Genomic DNA, 14620 nt, shown 5'->3' on the forward strand with positions numbered 1-14620 from the left:
CAAAGCTTCCACTGTGCCTCAGGTCTGCCCCAAAGCACATTTCAGATGCAGCCCCAGCTTGCTGTCTGCTCACGGTCAGGGGGTGTCATTCATGACCTTGATGCCTTGGAGCTGCCATGCTGCTGTGTCTTTGCTTCACTACAGAATTTAACATTTTATCCTGGAATGGCGGGGCTCCTTTTCTGTGGCTCCTCTAACTGGTTTTGGTCAGTTTTTGGCCATGTTACAGCACAGCAGTAGTGCTTGAGATGAGGCTGCACCGCACTGGCTGCCAGCACAGCCTGTGGTGACAAATGAGCTTGTTGTCCTGCCAGAAGTAGTTTTCAGATGTAGCTGTCTCCTGTTAATGTCTGTTGCTAAAACCATTAGGGAAGGATGAGGGGAACAGAACAGGGACTGACTTTCAGAGTTATTCTTAAATAATCTTCTCTGCCCCTTCCTATTCTCCCAGCATACACCATTTCTTACTGGTTTTTGAGATTCCTTCTTTGTCATCTATCCTAATACAGCCTACACTGTATACATGAAATGTATCTCTACAAAACTAGGAAATATAGAGCTCTTCTTTCTTTTTACATTTATTTTAGCTTGGATCAGCTGCTCATCTCAAGCCTGGACCAGCAAAAACTGCAATCTGTTTTGTCGGTGGTAGTACCAAAATGTGATGTTGCTGCTATGCTCCAAGAAGTCAAAGCACAAGTAAAGGTAAAAACCACAAGATAAAACTGGGTTATTGGTGGATTTTTGAGGGTTTTCTTAAGGGTAGATAAAGTTTTTCCCAAACTGTTTCAGGGCTTCTCCAGTAGTCTCATGACAGGCTATTACTATCAACTGCAGTTGATGTTAATTTTACTAATGCTGGTTTTAAATGCCTGCTATAAACCTGTGATAATTTTGAATGGCTTTTTGTGTAAAGAAGTTCAAAAGCATTTATGAGTCACAATAAATAGACCTATTTTAAGTGGTAAAGTATTCCTCCATCTGTGCTCCCCAGTAACTGCACATCAGAATTTAGCTTTCCACCAGCCATCTGGGTCAGACTCAGTTTCCCCACCATGCAGGGGAAGCTCTGCTCCTCTTTGTGCCTGCTGTCTTTTGCTAGAAGTTGCAACCACAGAAATAGAATTTATTTTGTTCAGTCCTGAACTTGAACACCAGAAAGCAGCTGCTGAAGGGTTTATAAGAGATTCCTGTGACCTTTCTGTTCTCTTCTGTGAAAACTGGTTTTTGCGTCAAGATAACCTGCTTCATTATGTAGGTGTTTGAAGGAGGCTTCCAAAGTGAAGTGCCTGCCAGAACATTACTTCCCTGCTTTTGGTGTTTCTGTTTGTGGGATACATCCACATCCTTTTTAAATCAGAACAGAAGTTGATAAAATAATGACAGTGCTGGAAGGGAAACTGCCATTTGATCTGCATAACTGCTGGCTGAGCTGCATCTGGAGTGTTCTTGAGTTTTGTTCACAAAGATTGCAATTTCAAACATAGAACAGGCTGGGGGAAAAGGACCTCCCCAAAATATCCAGCTCTATCTCCTTCCAGGGGACAGCATAGCTAAAGAATGCAAGTCTCAAAAGTTTGGTGAGCCAAGAGGGCTAGCTAGGTTTACTGATAAAATTAGGATTGGATTGCACAACTGGACAGAGGTAATTAAGTGTTCTCTAAAGTATTTTGTATGTGTTTTTGGACAGATTATTTATTTATGCCAGTTTTCAAAGCCTGAGAGCTCAAATATTTATAAAGCTGAATGCTTTTTGGAATGCACTCCTTGTCTGCATAGTTTCTTATCCATATTTAAACCCAGTGTGGCACATACTCTGGAAAATTTTATGCTATTCAAATAGTGGATTTTAAATGTACAGTAGAACGGTTCTTCATAGTTATCCAGTTGCTGAAAAATGAGATGAACTGCCTGATTTGGACTGAGAGCTTCCTTGGGAAGAGTTTGTCACCATCCTTTGCATTAAACAGTGCTGAATTTACTGCTAGCATTTAATAAATGCTACTAGTATTAATTTAAATATTATTTATTTTATTTAGGTAATTTTATTTAGGTCTCTGTGACTGGTATCTTTGGCTAAGAGTCTAAACAGAGGTAATCACTGGAGGCCTGGTGTGTCCTTTGTGTGTCCAAGTAAAGCAGTAAGCATCTACAGCCAGGTCTCTGCCCAATATTATGTGTGCTGGCAAGGAGAAGCTTTGAGGGCCGGGGAGAGAGGGAATGCACCTTGGGAATGGGAAGCCAGTATACAGACTGTGTTGTTGACTGGCCCAACACATATGATTCTTGGATAACTCTTTTAACATCTGAACTTTTTTTTCCCTGACTTTTTTCCCTTCCTTCACCAGTGTAAGCAAATTAAGTTGAGATATCAAGGGTTGGAAATCTCTTGAAGAAAAAGCATTGCTACAGTACTTAACAGTCAAAGATATGTGTATGTTTCCATTGCTTGGAAAGGGGTTAGCCTAGTTACTTAACTGATGTTATTATTTCTAGCCAGACATAAAGCTGTTCTCACTTGGGTACAGGTGAGCCAAGTCTTAGCATTTACAAAACGTTGTGGACAAAGATATTCTGCCCTCACTGCTCCTCTCTCTTTGAGTGCTTATGGATCAGTGATGTGGAGCAGGGTGACATCAGTTTTTGACATTGCAGGAATGCCTCTGGTGTAGAAAATCTTCCACAGACACTGTGTGGCAGAGAAACATGCCGTGAGACCAAGAATTTGACTGTTGTTTCACCATAAAATCTAATGATCTGTGGCTCCCTGTGCCATCTGAAACAAAAGGCAAATGCTGAATTAATATGTTGAGTTTAGTGAACTAAATATATAATTTAACACTAAATAGATTAAGAGATTGGTTTCTAATGATTTGCTGTTACTTTGAGTATTGGCAGTTTCTGGAAATAACTGGTGTTAGATGGGATCCTGGGGAAAAGCTGAGAAACTTGCTTTCTACTCCCTACATCTGATGCTGTGCCCCACAGATAGGTACTGTGTTCAACCAAATTCCTTTCTATAGGTCCCCTTACACCACAAAATGTGGTCTCTGTGACAGTGTCAGACTTGTTGGATGCAAACCTGCACCAATCCTTTTCCTGTGCAGGATGCTCCCATTTCTACAACAGCACTGTAGTCCTGTTCAGGTCCTTTCAGGGTCCTCACTTTCATCTCCCAAGTGAAATAAATTTTTCTGTTGTCCCATCTCACCTTCCCAAGCATCAGTAATGTAGCCACTGCCCCTTGCAGGATTGCCCAGCCTGCTGAGAAGAGGGTGATGCAACTGCCCTGCATTACATCTGTTACTCTTTTGAAGAACAAATTGGATAACAAAAGTGTTAGTAATTCACTGAAGAGTACAGTGCTTGGTCCAGAAAGGTGTATGGGAATACTGAATTTTGACTGCAAAATGTTGAACAATGCAAAACTGTCTACAGCCTGTAAAAATTAGGCTGCCCAAGGTCTAATGTCATGTCACTGACTTAATTTTGACTTTGTTTGCTAGCCTTGGACTGACAGAAGAAACTTTCCTTGTCACCTGAGTTCTCCTAGATGGCTGCTTCATTCTGTAACATGAAGTGCATTTAATATCTTAGTTTTAATTCCTTGATTTGTCTTTTTTCACCTGCCATAATTTGTGGGTACTGGGAATTTGTCATTTATGTGGGTACTTGGTCTTAATCTTTGGTTTTGTGTTTCTTCTTCCCCTCCTACATTTTTCTGCTAGAGCAAAGAAGACACGTACTTTGTAGTCTTGCACAAAGAAGAAGGAGCTGGCCTGGGATTTAGTGTTGCTGGAGGAATAGACTTGGAACAGAAATCAGTCACAGTAAGTGATGGCTGCAAGTCATTTTTCTACAAAGCTCACTTTAAAGTAGGTGATTAGATCAAGTGCTTGTTTATCAAGAGTCACTGCAAGTCATTCACAGTGTCTCTCAGAAGCAGCAGCTTACCATCTGCTACTGAAATCAGGGTGTCTGGGAAGTGTAATTTTTATTATTGGAGATGGATAACAATTATGCTTTCAGGCTTTAAAAATCTGTTGCTGAATGGGGTGGGCTAGAACTAAATCCTATGCATGTAAATAAAATTCTGCATGCAGTTGCAGTGTACACAGCCTTTTAGGGGAGACTTCAATTTCCAGCCCTTGAAAGGAATCTCTGTGCAGCAAAGTTTTTGAAGGATTTTTTAGATCATGAGACTGGTTGTTGCAGACCTCAGCAAACATTACAGATTTCATGTCACGAGTTTGTTTTGAGTTAGTAAGACCTGTGGGTGGTCAGTAAATGAGGGCTGCTGTCTGGTTAGGGTTTTTTTAAGTCTTAAGCAGCATTCTGAACCAAAGATAGTGTCCTGTTAAGATACTGGTATGTAAAAAGAGAATGTTTAAAAACAGATCAGTGAGACAGAAAAATACAAGAAACTCATGTCCTGTGTGATGGCTTTTTAAACACAAAATATGCATTCAAATTTTGCCCTAAAAAAGAGAGATCCATTAAATGCTGAGATTAGAAGAAGGGTATGTCCTCAGTTTATGGGGCCTGCAGAACCCCTTGCAGGAATCTTCTGGGTTTTGCATTTAGACAAGACCAATATAAATAAACGTATTTTATATTAAAGTGTCATTAAGTTAGAATATGGTCGAAGTCTAGAGTGCAGGCCTCTACTTCTCTCACTATAGAAGTTGTTCCCTGTCTCTGGCCCAAATAGTGGCAGCTCTGAGCAAGAGGAAAGCTAAACAGTGTCCCCCTACAAAGAGTTCCTTAGAGAATTCCTTACCTAGAGACTGTGACTACCTAAAATATAAGATCTTGAGCCCTCTCAGTCTGATGGAACTGATGATGTCCTTTTCCTGAATTCTGTTAGCCATGAGACCAAATGAGTCTCATGGCTAACAGAATGAATAAATGAGTTCCTGCTCTTTCCTAATGCTTTTTGTTCAGGGGGTGTAAAGGGATCTTAAACATGTTCTTGACCTACTAGAATTCTGGGTCCCAGCTAGATTTAGGGTTGCCACTGGGTGCTGAGCTGCTTAGATGAGCTGTTATATCCACACTTGGGTGAAGAAATGGAAATGCCTAGTGAGCTTCAAGGTACTGAGGAGGTGAGCAGCTGAGGGAAGGCAGCAGATTTTTTGGGCATGACCCCTGTATTCCACTTGCATTTGCATGCCTTCATCTGTTATTGAGGCTGTTATTCCAGCTTTGAATGCTGGCTTAGACTGGCTGGAAATTTATCTTATTGGATCTGTAGGGTTGTAGCAGGTGCCCATCTCAGCATGGCCCTACAGTGAGATGGAATAGGAGCCAGAAGGCTTCTGATGCCTTGCTGCTCGTCTAGGTATTAGGATAAATTCCTAAAGATAATGCCATGCAGAATTGTGTCCACAGATTTGCTGCTTTGAACATTTGCTTGGCAGACCTAGTACTGTCTCCATAGGAAACCATATTCTGGCTGCTAAAATTAGAGTGCCTAATAGGCAAGTCCTTAAATACTGGGTCTTGAGTCTTTTAGTCAGTTCCTTTTTGTAAATGACACACATCTAAACTTGCTGGAAGTTTTCTCAAAATTTAATCCACCCTGAATAGAGTATTCTTTCCTCTAGGAAAATGCATTTCAAGCTGCTAAATCATCACATTCCATCTATTTGCATGATATTTGATCAGCCATATTGAGGCAAACAATTAAATACTTGTACAGCTGCAGTAAGTCAGAGCCTTTCTGTGCACAGATGTTTAGAAATGTGCATTTGAAAACAGCACAGGATGCATGTCCCAGTCAGTGGGAACTGGGGGTGTGTTCTTGGTGGTTGCTACGGCACAGACGTGGATTTAATCTTTATGTAGCTTGAAATATGTTAACTGAAGGCCTTTGAAGAGTTTAATGAAAGCATAAGTGATTTGTGATATTACATTCCCTCACTGGTTTTGGTCATCTTTGGCTTAGAAATAACTGTGCAATAACAGCATCTTTTCCTCTGAATTCCCCCATCCCCAAATGGAGCTCAGCCTAGTCACTTTGAGGGTGTTCACTGGAGCAGATGCTGTGTGCTTGATATCCAGGCAGTGGGCACTGGCTGCAAATTTTGGTAGAGAGTCTCTGTTCAGCGTGGCCTGTAAAACGCTGTGTGGTCATGAGGCTAAAATGTCTTTGTTAAAATTACCTTTCTTGTAGGTCCACAGAGTGTTTTCAAAGGGAGTGGCATCTCAAGAAGGGACTATCCATCGAGGAGATCTTGTTCTGTCAATCAATGGTAAATCTCTGGCAAGCTCAGTCCATGGGGATGTCCTGAATACTCTTCATCAGGCAAGGCTGTACAAATATGCAGTCATTGTCATCCAGAAGGAAGAAGACAAAACAAACAATTCCTCCAGACTCGAGATACCAGCTACTGGCAGAAAATGTTTGGGGCCTGGAAAGGATGTTTCCATGGAAATAGGAACAGGTATGATCTTTGTCCAAGTATAGTTGGCAGGATTCCTTTGCAGAGCAGACTGAAGGGAAAAATGTCCATGTGTTTTAGATTAAACATGTGCCTTATTTGATTGAAGGGAGAAAATGAAATTACCTTTCAATTTTATTTGTTCTCTTTGGAACCTAAATACAGTTTGGGGTTTGGTTGTTTGTGTTGTTTTTTGTGGGGGTTTTTTGGGTTTTTTGGGGGGGGGGGGTTGGGTTTTTTTTTTTTTGGGGGGTTTTTTTGGGTTTTTTTTTTTTATTATTGTAACTGGGCACAAACTTAGAAAATGTAATTTAGGGCTGAATCCAATTTCTACTTAGGTAAGTGGTTCCACATATTCTTCCAATCCAGGATAAACTTCTTCTAAGTAATAACAGTAGTCAATGCAAGACAGAAAACAACCAGAAATAATTTTAAAAAATGTTAAAGACAAAGTCCCATGTTCTGCCATTTATTAAGTGTAGGGACTGAGCTTGTTCTTTGTAAAAGCAGATGTCATACTGTTTCTACTAGAAACATAGAAAAAATTATTTTTATATTGCAGTAAATGGAAGTAAGCCTATTGAAGTCAGCCATCCCATTGGAAAGTAGGGACAATGGAAATGTATTCATGGAATATTAGGTTCCTGTTCGGGAACAAGACAACATTTTGGTGTAAAGGCTGCACCTGGAGTGTTAGGAAGAGACCTCTGAATTTTTTTTGAGATTTAAGACCCAAACCCCTTCAACACCTATCTGGATGGTGCTGCTTAAGAGCAGGGGATGACCAGGGGCTTCCCCCTTCCTCCTCCAGGGCAACACCAGGCACTCTGCTCTGTCCACTCCAAAACAAGGACACAGAGCTGCCACTCAGTTCTTTTTAATCTGTTGGATGTAATCATTACTGGTCTCACAGGGATTTTTTTTCTTTTCAGTTTATTTTTTTTTATGCTTACACTGGGTTTTATGATATGACTTTGTAACGCAGCTTAAAAAAAAAAGTAAAAAAGCACTCTGTTAATTAATGGATCAGCCTTTCTGGAATTGCTCCCATGGATATAATCTGTGTAATTACTTCAGAATTCCTCTCTGCCCTAAACTCCCTACATCCTGCACCCTGAGAAATGCAGAATATCTGCTGGGTCCAGGCACTAGGGGGCAACATTATCTCACAAACAAAATAGTGTTGAGTCATTCAGAACGTCTTCCCACCCTTCCAGGCAAAGACATCGCCAGATGTTTTAGATAACGTTTAAAGTTGTCCAAGATAACAGTAGCAGTAATTTGTGGTAACATAGACTACATAATTGTTACATTCACACAAGGCAAAGAGGATCCTGTTTTCCAAAACTGCAGATTTGTTTCCTCCTAAGCAAAATCATGTTTTAAGTCAGCTACAGGAATACTTCACTTCAGAAATATCTGCTATGTAGGAGGCATGGTACAGCTACAGTTAATTGTAATTAAATACATAGATAGGAGACCAGAAACAATTTTTCACCCTAGTAAGTGATTACAGATTTTTGCTTAAAAGAATGGAACGTTTGCTTAATTAAACATTTCATTCATTCCTGTTTCTTAAAAAGATATAGTTCATTGAATAAGCAAAGGGAGTAAATGAAAGAAAAAAAAATGCTCTCCACTCCCTGTTTTTGTAATTTTTTCAGTTATTTTGTTGATATTTAGAGTATTTGCTAAATTTGCTAGCTGTAATTTTGCCCAAAAAAAAATGCCTTGGCAGGTTTTTGTTGAACATGTAAAACGAAAATGTCCCTGTGTGTAAATGCATTTTGTACTGTCTCCCATTCACAGCTACAACAGAGTGCATTCCCTTCTGAGAAACTTGGTGGTATCTCCTAGTCTGAGTAACTGAATTGTCTGAATTGTCCTGTAACTGCACCAAAAGCAAAAGCCAACCAAACACAACTTGCTATTTACTGTTATCTGCATAACAAGATGCTGTGCATGTTCAATTGCAGATCCAAACCTGGACATGAATGATGTCATCTGTGTTGAATTATTGAAAACCTCTGCTGGTTTGGGATTCAGTCTCGATGGTGGAAAAGCTTCCATTGCTGGAGATAAACCCTTGCTTGTAAAAAGGATATTTAAAGGTACTACATGCATGCAGTGGATATTATCCCAGTTTTCCTTTTGTCTGTGCATTGTACAGACATTTCAGAGCTTCTTTTTTTTTTTTTTTTTTTTTTTTTTTTTTAAGCAAGGGTGGGTTTTGTGGCTCTCATTTATGGCCACTTATTAGGCCAAAGTGGTCATCAAAAGAAAAACACTCCCAGGAATGGCTAGGGATTTCATCTGCTAGTAAATGTGGAGCAATCTGCTCTACTAAGTATGGGTCTGTCCACTGTTCTAGAAATTAGACTACAGCAGGAATCATCTGTATAGTGGTCTGAGACATTCATGCCTTATCCAGTTCTCTTTTCTAAGAAAGGCATAGTGCATATAATCAGCATGGTTCTGAAGCACCACCCTGCATTATGCCCAATTATGAATTTTACCATATTCTTGTTTTACTGTTTTCTTTTTAAATGTTAATATTAGATTTTGCTAAGAATATGGGATATTTGTAGTCAGAAACTGCCAGTCATGGGTGCTTTGTTTGTCAGCAGGTAGTTAAACTTATATGAACCATACATAGAAAGAAAACAAGTCCCAGAACTATGCTGTGACTTTCATATGTCACATGTCAGTTTAGTAAAAAATGAGGCCCTTTCTGAAGGCGACTGAAACTCTGGATGAAACTACATGTGCACAGCATTTTTACATAATTACTTTTCAATGATTTATTCCCTCATCAAGATAAAAAAATCAAACACATATTTACTGAATTGCTTGTCAGTTTGTGTGTGTGTGTGTGTTTTTCCCCTCTCTAGAAAGTGCTTCTTAAGGTAAAGGGCATGTTTAGTTTTTAAACTCATTCATTTACATCCTTACATAACGTCCTTTTCCCCTTCCTGTGATGGCTCATGCTAGTTTAATTGTCATTATAGAAAACATACTTTCATCAGCAGTGAAGGGTATGCCTCTCTCTAGAAGCATTCTGTGAGTGGTGTTTGTCCAGAGTTTGCTATCAGTGTTTGATTTGTTCATCCCAGGTTTTACAGTCTGCTGCATTATCTGCCTATTACCCTCTTGAAGTTGAGAAAGTACATCCATGCTGTATACAATCTTCATGGTTATTTTATCAACCAGGTTTCTTACAACTACAGAAGACCAGTCAGCATATTTCATACACTTACATTGTTTCCTTGAAAACCAGACATCTTTTCTGAGAACAAGGCTTTATCTTGGTTAAAATAACCTTTTCTGCGAGATGTGGCATGGGGTAGCTTGCTAGAGCTGAGGTGAACATTAGTAACTTGTATTGAAATTGGATGAAGTTGGGAAAAATGGTTTATTTCATCCCAGTGGAAAGCAGATTTTTGTGGACTCACTTTTTTTTTTTCTTTTAGCACTGACTTTCCCCCACTTTTGCTTCTAGGTGGTGCTGCAGAACAATCTGGAAACATCGAAACTGGAGATGAACTTCTTGCTGTTAGTGGGAAGTCATTAATTGGGCTCATGCATTATGATGCCTGGAACATCATTAAATCAGTGCCAGAGGGGCCTGTTCAATTGCTAATCAGAAAACACAGAACTGCAGTATGATGGAAGCACTACATCTAATCACACTTGCTAAGACAAACCATTTATAACTGTCTAAAAGCTGTCTTTGTTTATAAAGCCGCACAGAAGTGTCTTAATGCTTTACAGAGAGGTGTTAAGAGCCTTGGAGAACCACTGAGCAAGCATGTGATGAGCTTCAAAGATCTCACCTAATGACTGGGGATGAAGGAATCCAAAAGTTAGAGACAATTTTGTATTATGTGGCAGTTTTATTGGAACTTCAAGACCTCTCCTGGGTTTGATTTAAAGTATTTTGACTGAGATAAATAACACTGTGCCTGTCCCTGATATTTTTAGTATCTTGCAGAGTATTGGTAGTAGAACTTGTTGGTTGCCATCCTGTTGACAAGGGTGGGTTTTAGACTGTACTATATCACTTAGCTGTAATAAGTCTTAAGGACACTTCTTTAGGGTCTGGTCCTTTTTTTTGTTGTAATAAGAGAATGTCTGGAACAATCTCACTTTATTCTTCTAAGTGCAGTTTTGCTAAAAGTGCATGACAAAAGAGTATAATTTTGCACAACTTGTATGCCTAAAATACAAGAATTTCATTGCAAAGCTGAAAAAATCCTCTTAAAACTAATGAACTAACTCAGCATCCACCACAACTGAATCTACTTCTAGGTGCAACTTGTATCTGAAAGCACTTGGTTTTAATGCGGCAAAAATCTGTAAGAAAATCATGTCCAAATAATAGGTGATTGTCCACCAAGGTGTATACTGAGTTGTTAGTTATGATTAAAATGGGGGTGATAAAAAACTGGGGTCTGAATTTTCAAATTTAGGCTTCTAATGTTAGGCACCTTTAAAATATATATATATTCTTAAAAGGGGGATAATTTTAGGTGCTGAGCACTTACAGATCCCACAGACTTCAGTGACCGCTAAGAATGTCTGCAAGTTGGGCTGCTTTTATTTATCTTCAAGAGGTTTAAGGCTGCCCAACTTGAAAGACTCAAGCTGAAAAGTGGTGATCTAAAAATGGGGATTATAACAGATTAAATCTGAGCTGACCATATCTGTGGTGGCTTTTAATTGGTCTTCTTTGTTCTCTCCTGTCCAGTATTTATTTTTGCTTGTGTGAGAGTGAGTTGAGGATGTGTGTGGATGATGCAAGTACCCCCAACTGCGTCAGGACTGGGCTCATACTGAGGGTTCTGGGTGGTGAAACTGAAAACTGTTTGTATAGATGGGTGTTGGGTACAGCAAAAGAGGAAGGGTTGCAATGCCACAGGAGCTTAGTTTGGATTTTCTCACCTCTCCTGACAGAAGAGGTATCAGTAGTGAGCCATGCTGCTTAGTCTGCTATGCTGGGAGGAGAGTGTATGGGTGCAAGAGATTAGACTCTGTTATTTCTCTTCCTACATCTGGGATAGCTAAACAACATAAAATGCATATAGGAGGAAATGGGCCAGTGTCCTTATCAGCTGAGAACAAGTTGTTTATTCCACTGTGCTCAGGTTGTACATCACGTTTAGGCTGGAGACAGCTTGCAGCCAACATGCCCAGGGTGAAGAGTCCTTGGCTTGGAACCAGTCCAAGTCTGAAGTGCTGCCTCTGTTTTCAGTGAGCCAAGACACTGTGTAGCTGTTACAAAAAGGTCTGGGCTTGTCACTTGGCCCTTCCCCAAGATCATACTACCCATCATAGTTCAGTTTATTTATATTTATTCAGCAGTGCTTGAAGCAATTGCTTCCAGGTTAGTGGAGCACTCACTTGGCTTCGTCTCTGTGACAGCTTCATTAGACTGCAGCTCATGATGAGCAGAAGAAAATTCAGTTCTGCAAGGCAACCTGAGATCAGATGAATAGAAAAACTGTGCAATGTTTGCCTAAAAATGAATAAATATGTTTAATTCTTTTTCAGTGACGTATTAGCATGTGAATCCAGGGAGAGATGCAGCTTTTGGTTACAGGAAAGGCAATACTGTATGTAGTCCTACAGCTCCTTTGCCTGCAGGATTTCTGCTGAAACTAATTCAGGTTCAATGCTGTGAGATGACTATGGAGTTGGGTCCCCTGTGAACCTAAAGCTCAGCCACTCTGTCAGGACTGGTCCATGCCTCCGGTCACCTCCGTGGTGGGAGAGGCTTCAGGAGGATACAGCTCTTAGGGCTGGAGGACCATACAGATTCCAGGCTTGTGATGGGATAGAAGAGGTTACCCCTGCATATTTGCTGAAAAACAGGGAGAAGATAATTTGGCAGGGACAGCTGAATGGGAAGGCCTTGTTCAGGAATGACCAAAATCCGACTGTAATAGAGTGTATAATAGATACATAAAATGCATGTGGAATTTAATGCAGCGTAGTGAATGCATACCTGTATACGTATAATACGTGCAGTGAGTACTGACTTTTTGCTACTTTAATGTGGTAAATCACAGTTGTGTTTTAGGCAATGGCATTTTTTTCAGTCCACAGTCTAGAATTCTGAAGGTTCCATTGCAGGGAGGCATATGTCTCCCTCACTCCTAAACCAGTGTGAACTCAAAGGTAAAATCTTCATTTTGTAAATTAAAGTTAATTTGAGGTGTTTTAAGATGATACGTGGTGGTATTTTCCGATGCTTATTTGCAGGTACTGTTCATTGTGAGTGATTTAGAAGGCTTTTTTTCAGTAATCAGATACTGTTCAGTATTTTATTTTACATGCACGTAGATAAGTGTTGGCTGAGTAACAGCAAACAGAAATGGGGATTTTTGTGTGTGATTCAGTAGTAGCTATAATTTAAAAGATAGGTTTAATGTTTTAAATCTGATAATAGTTACTATGGGTAGAAAGATACCACTTCTCTACTAACATTAGAGCAAGCAGAAGAATTGTATTTAACCCTGATTGTTTCTGCTCCTGAAAATACTTTTTTTTTTTTTTCCTTGTGAAAGAACAACATCTTCACTGATTACAGTAGCATTTCCTGACATCTCTCTTGGGGTGACATGCCCTGAAAAAGCTCCAGGATTTATGCAGTATGGGTGTCTGCTTTATTACAGACAAGATGGTTAGACCAAGCAGATGTAGTAAATTTTTGGTTATACGCCCGTGGCAAAGTAAATGTTATTTTTCTGAGAGCCTGGTCGCACTAAAATGATGGAAGATGTTGCATTAGTTCATCAGTATTCAGTAGGATCACAACCACTTTTGGCCTTGCTGTTTGCATATGGTGATTCTTCACCCTGCTGGAGTGTTGGCCAAAATCTAGGAGAGCAGAGACTTGGCAGCTGCATCCTAGAAGACCAAAAAATCAAGATGAAATTATGCACTTCTTCACCAGGGAGCTGAAGGCATTCCAGACAAGGGAAGTTTGCTCCTAGATGGAGGAGGTTTAGAGCTTTGGTGCACCCAGGCCTGGGGCAGCTGAAGGTGCACATCATGGATATGAGAGCAGTGAGATGCTGCCATTGCATATTCTGCAACCTTTTGTACCTGGAAGCTTTTTCCAGCTTCTCTAGGGACTGCATTTGTATTGAAAACTCTGAGATTAGGGAGGGAAAAACATGTGATCATTTTCTCACTAAAAAAAAAAAAAATAGAAGGATGGATAAATATTAAGAAACTGTTAAGTGATTCATATTTCCTAATGACCTTCACTTGAAATTAACCCTGATAAATGTTCGCCTGTGGTTCTTGTCAAATTCTGAAGGAAGTGTTCCCAGATGGGAATGTTTACCTGTTTCTATGTTTAGGTTATGTAAATGTACAAGTGAAAATATTGATGAAGAGTAGACTAGCTCATGAGAAAAATGGGGATCCCACTGTAGGTAGATTTTGTGTGTTAGTCTGATACAGTTATTGTATGATATTGTATATTTACACTTTTATTTATATAAATAAAACTTCTTTTAATTAAAGCTGTTTAATATGCCTTGTATATTATAAAAAAGTCAGTGCAATAACATGAAATAGATTGTACATTTTTTCATTTCTGTTTCTTCTATGTCAATCTGTATTGCCATAAACTGTTTTGCTTGGGTTTTTTAGTGATTTTGAAAATAAATTGTATCCTTAGTACTCCTCTAGATATTTAATTTGTTACACCAGTCTTTCTGGTCCACAGTTGGAACTGGTATCACAGGGACAAGGATGTCAGGGAGAGCAAAGACTTCGTAAATGCTATCCAGGTGTGCATCTAAGCTAGAACTAAAATAGTGCCCTCTTAAAAACTGCCAGTGTGAAGAAGACTCAAGTTTTTAAGAAGTGGTATGAGATGTTCTATAAAACCTGCTTGGTATTGTGTTTTCTCCTGTCCATTTCCTAGGAAAATGTGGAGTTTTCATCAAAGCAGCAGTCCCTAGAGCATGCTACCTATAACCTGTACCTCCTGCCCAGCCCTTGGGCTGTAAGGAAATGGATTTTATGTGTAGAGAATGATTTTATAAAGCTAGGCCTAACCCGGTATTTGTTCTAGTTTCCCACCTACTCTGGGGATAAAATTCCCTTTAAAGCCACAGTGAGCTGGTGGAATAGGCTGGGCTGGAGACTCTCTGTGGATAGAG

The 14620-nt window shown here is 39.7% G+C and overlaps 1 protein-coding gene across 1 annotated transcript in view; it reads left to right on the plus strand.

Moving 5' to 3' along the window:
* PDZD2 (PDZ domain containing 2) overlaps positions 1-13975 on the plus strand; it is a 188574-nt gene extending 174599 nt beyond the window's left edge. The window contains exons 22-26 of the mRNA XM_053932062.1: positions 588-705; positions 3729-3830; positions 6176-6446; positions 8420-8554; positions 9943-13975. Of these exons, the coding sequence (XP_053788037.1) occupies positions 588-705; positions 3729-3830; positions 6176-6446; positions 8420-8554; positions 9943-10109 (793 nt within the window). The 3' untranslated portion in view covers positions 10110-13975. The remainder of the gene's footprint in view (positions 1-587; positions 706-3728; positions 3831-6175; positions 6447-8419; positions 8555-9942) is intronic.
* The last annotated feature ends 645 nt before the right edge of the window (positions 13976-14620 follow it).

This window comes from Vidua chalybeata, chromosome Z (assembly GCF_026979565.1).
Source record: "Vidua chalybeata isolate OUT-0048 chromosome Z, bVidCha1 merged haplotype, whole genome shotgun sequence".
Lineage (NCBI taxonomy): Eukaryota > Metazoa > Chordata > Aves > Passeriformes > Viduidae > Vidua > Vidua chalybeata.